Source organism: Quercus suber, unplaced genomic scaffold (assembly GCF_002906115.3).
Source record: "Quercus suber isolate HL8 unplaced genomic scaffold, Cork oak 2.0 scaffold_570, whole genome shotgun sequence".
Taxonomy (NCBI): domain Eukaryota; kingdom Viridiplantae; phylum Streptophyta; class Magnoliopsida; order Fagales; family Fagaceae; genus Quercus; species Quercus suber.
In genome coordinates this window covers 26,389-30,866 of record NW_027070015.1, presented here as the reverse complement: position 1 = coordinate 30,866, position 4,478 = coordinate 26,389, and the positions used below count along the sequence as shown (strand labels likewise).

General features: G+C 40.2%; 1 protein-coding gene across 1 annotated transcript; it reads left to right on the top strand.

The window, feature by feature from the left end:
* The first annotated feature begins 3,622 nt into the window (after window positions 1–3,622).
* Window positions 3,623–4,093, top strand: LOC136063749 (uncharacterized). The gene has a single exon (XM_065764575.1). The coding sequence runs from the start codon at window positions 3,623–3,625 to the stop codon at window positions 4,091–4,093; it is 471 nt and encodes a 156-aa protein (XP_065620647.1).
* Window positions 4,094–4,478: the final 385 nt, after the last annotated feature.

Below are 4,478 nucleotides of genomic sequence, written 5' to 3'. Positions count from 1 at the left end.
TACCAATTTACTAATGAAAATTCAACAAATTCAGATGTAATTCAAGCACACGTAGCAATCTAATCTCAATTACCATATCAATCAATGTATAGTGAAGCAATAAAACAATTAAGGGGTTTAGAGTACTCCAATGTAAAAACGAACCGCAAACCGAATTTAATTTGAAAAATCAAGGGGGAAAGAGGTTTGATTTCATAAAAATTAGGAATTAGAGAGCTAGTCAACATAAGGTCAAATTTAATGACACCATTGAAAATGTTAGCGATTATGTGGCAAGGATGGAGTAATTGCAGACATTAGTGATGATGTGATGATTGACGTGATAGAGATGATATCACTATTAACATCAATTGTGATGTGGTTGTTGATGTGGCAAGGATGACATCACTAATGACATAGGCAGATCAGGGTAACAATAGTGTGTGGGCACACGATTCAAATCTATTGTTGGTATGAGAAGACACAAGCACAAGGAGGCAGGTGAGTTTCTTTCGGTGGCGTGTGGGAGCGCTTGGGGTGGTGAGAAAATACCGAAAAAGGGGGTATGTTGTCCAGGAGGTCGTGTAGTCCTCTTGTTGGAAAATTCCAAGAAAAGATGGCTAGAGATTGGTAGTTTTGTGATTACAAATTTGTACTAGTGGTTAACAGGGAATAATGTGCATGAAAGTTTGTGAGATTTTTGTAGCGATTAACTGAGAAGTGAGAACAAAAGGCATGGTAGTTTGTGAGCACAAAACCTTGGCTTGTGACTTGACAGAGAACAACAGGCGGGACGACTCTAAGTCTTTGATTGAGGAGATAGACAAGACCAAGACCAATGAAGAATTGAAGACATATTTGAAGAAGTAGTTTTTCTTTATCATTCACAGTCTGTCACATGGACAATTATGTATAAATTGTGCCATTTTTTGTGGTCTTAGAAATTTTCTATTTAAAACCTGTCTTTAGCTATAGGAAACCAGTTAAAAAGCTAACACAATGATTGTTTACTTTACAACTTACAAGGGTTACAGACATACAACTTTGATAGTATGAAAGGAAAGAGCTGACCGAATCTATTCACAACCAAAAAAAAAAAAAAAATGTACATCGTTGGGTGTTTATAGGAGTAGCTAGCGTAACTCTAATCTAACTTAGACTAGGATACTTGACTTGCAAGTATATGCTTAATAGATCTAACAATGTAGATTTTGAATACAATCATGACATGTCATGATTAGAATATGTTAGAAGTTGTTACTAGTTTTTTTTTTTTTTTTTTTTTTTTGGGGAAAATCATCTTTGAAAGGAGTTTTTGTTGTGGGAGAAACACTATCATTATTGCTGTATGAGAGTGGGGAAAATCGCACTTGTGGAGTGTAAGTTGCTTGCACCAAAAAGGTAAAAAGGAGCACAAGCTGTCGGATAAATTCCTGTGTCCATGCTTAGTTATGGAATATGGTACTGAAATCCTTGTATCAAGTTTATAATGGAAACCAAATTAAGCATAACTTATTCTATATATATCAACAAAATTCTCAAGTTTAGATTCTTGGAAGAGTAAGTATCAGCTAGAAAATAGAGAATAGAATCTATGAAAACCACAGCAAGTTAAGGATAATTTTGGTTCCTTGTGCTGATAACATTAGTTGAAATAAGTACCTACAATGCTGAACATTTTATTCTCTCTTGCCCTTTGTTGGGGTCTTCTTCTTTGCCTTGCCACGCTTCACGCTTGCATTGGCTTCGCTTTTGGACCCAGGTTCGAGATAGGGGTTGAGTCTGCTACTCTCGTCAACACATATTGTGATTAAGGCTAGCGGTGTTGACACAAAAGATGCACACATAAGCATTTACTTGCAAATAAGAGTTTGAATAAAATAACAAGCAGGCAAAGAGGATGAGCCTTAAAACATAACTAGCCTCATTACACGCGTTCTGCACATGCAATGAGACTCTTTTTTTCATTTTGAGTTTAATATAATTTTTCAATTTGAATTTATCTATCATTAGTGAGTTTATTTGTGGGGGGAAAAAGTCCAACCTTACATAGTATACCTAGGGCCTTATTTGAAGATTACTGTATGTCCGAAGAGAAAGAACCGTTTGAGATAGAGTCCATCTGGAAGAAAGATACCTGGAAATGAAAGAGGAGTACAATCCGAAGAGGTCATCATTGGTCCGAAGAGGTCTTACTCCTCGGATACAAATAATCTTGATCAGTCAAACGTGTGGAAGGTCCGAATGATTTTCCTAGCTACCCCAATAATAAAGATAAGCTCTGGGTATGTTCGGAGACAATAAGAAAGAAGAAATATCTAAAGGAAAAGCTGCTACTACCATATTAAATGCACTGCAGCAACTTTTCTGGCCGCATTTATGCAGAGAAGACCCCTGAACAGTGTAACCTTAGCTACCGCCACTCACAAAAAGTTAAAGAAGATACATGACATGACATATACTCAAGTAGGTACACAGATGAAGAACAAGTAGACGATGGGGATAATGGAGAAGGATGGTATATAAAGAAAAAGGGCTCGTGATAAAAAGAAGGGAGAAAAAAAACGAGAGAGAAAAAGAAAGGCTTTACTGTAGCTCTAAGAACTGTAATCACTATTCAATTTATCATAAACCTCTTCGAAATTCAATTCATTTCGTCTTCACGTATATCTTAATACTGGTTTACATTTGGAGGTTGTAATCAACCGTTGTTAATTTCATAATCAACCTAGCTCTATCACCCACGCTCTACAAATTTATTATTTTAGGCTTGGGCCACAAATCCTAACCCCACAATTGGCACAGTCTGTGGGAAGAGCTTAAGCAAAAGTGGAAGCAACAGTTGATAATGGCTAAACCAAGGCAATAACCAGCAGAATTTGGGGCGTCCCAACACATAGACCATTTTCTCAATTTAGAGCAGAGACAAGATCGTGAAGGCAATGTGCATACTACGCACCCTGAGCGAAGTCAACTGCGTGGAGGAAGTCGCGTGTCTCATGCAGAGAAGAACAACAACATATAACTGGAGATTGAAAGGCTAAAGAGCGAGTTGCGCCAGGCAAAGAGAAAACGGATTTCTTCGCATTCTGATGAGGATTGGGGTGACGAGCAAGATGTCACTTACAAGTAGAGATCTCGGACACCAATCAGTGAATCCTTTTCCTATGAAGAGGAGCACCATCGCAAGAGGCAACCTCGAAGCCCATCACATGGAGGTGTAGGAAACGATGCTATGAGCAAAGCCTTAAATCAAATCTCTAGGTCACCCTTCACGCACAGGATCAAAGGAGCGAGACTTCCTCGGCGTTTTAACCAGCCAACTTTTACCATTTATAATGGTAAAACAGACCCTGTAGAGCATGTGAGCCACTTTAATCAAAAGATGGCTGTCTACTCTAGAGATGAAGCTCTGATGTGTAAGGTCTTCCCCTCTAGTCTTGGACCGGTTGCAATGAGGTGGTTCGACAGCCTGAAAGCAGACTCCATCAATTCCTACAAAGAGCTCACTAAAGCATTTGGTTCACGTTTTGTCACATGCCGAAGAGTGGTCAGGCCCTTGTCTTCTCTGCTATCCTTGAGCATATAGGAGGGTGAGACCCTGAAGGCATATTCGAATAGGTGCTGGGAGATGTTTAATGATATGGAAGGCAACTTTGATGCAATGGCCCTCGACACGTTCAAGCTCGGCCTCCCTACTAATCACGGTTTAAGGACGTCTTTGTCTGGTAAACTCATTACTAACATGCGTCAGCTCATGGACTGTGTTGAAAAATATAAAAGAGTTGAAGAAGATCAACAGCAAGAGAAGGGTAAGGATAAGGTTATCTCCCAGGAAAGGAGGGATTTCAGGTCGGACCGTTATAATAATAATAAGCCGCGAAGGGATTTTTCTAGGCAACCAAGATCAGCAAATTCTCAAGCAGTCAATACTGTATTCAAGGAGTCAATCCACCAAGTTTTGGAAAAGATCAAGAATGAACCATTCTTTAAGTGGCCGAGTAAGATGGTGGGGAACCCTGAGAGGCGTAATCACAATCTCTATTGCCAATACCACCAAGACCATGGGCATACCACTAAGGATTGCAGAAGCTTGCAGGATCACTTGGACTAGTTAGTTCGTGAAGGTAAGTTGAGACACCTCTTGCATCACTCCAGCGGCCGAGGGGGTCAAATGAATTCTGAGCCCCAGAGGAATCATTCTTCGAAGCCTCCATTGGGAACTATCAACGTCATCTTCGCCGTACCTGGAAGAACAGGATCCTGGTCATCTAAGGTTATGTCAGTAGCTCGGTTACCGACAGGGGACTTTGGCCAAGATCCGAAGAGAGCTAGACCGGATATCCAACCGGTATTAGGCTTTTCGGACGAAGACAAGATTAGAACCATCCAACCTCATGATGACACTCTGGTAGTCACCCTCAGAATGTGAGGACATGATGTGAAGAGGGTAATGGTGGACCAGGGTAGCGTGGTGGAGATAATGTACCCTGACCTCT

Bases quoted from the DNA above. Each gene is read 5' to 3' on its own strand.
- LOC136063749 (XM_065764575.1), top strand. From the start codon at position 3,623: ATGGAAGGCAACTTTGATGCAATGGCCCTCGACACGTTCAAGCTCGGC.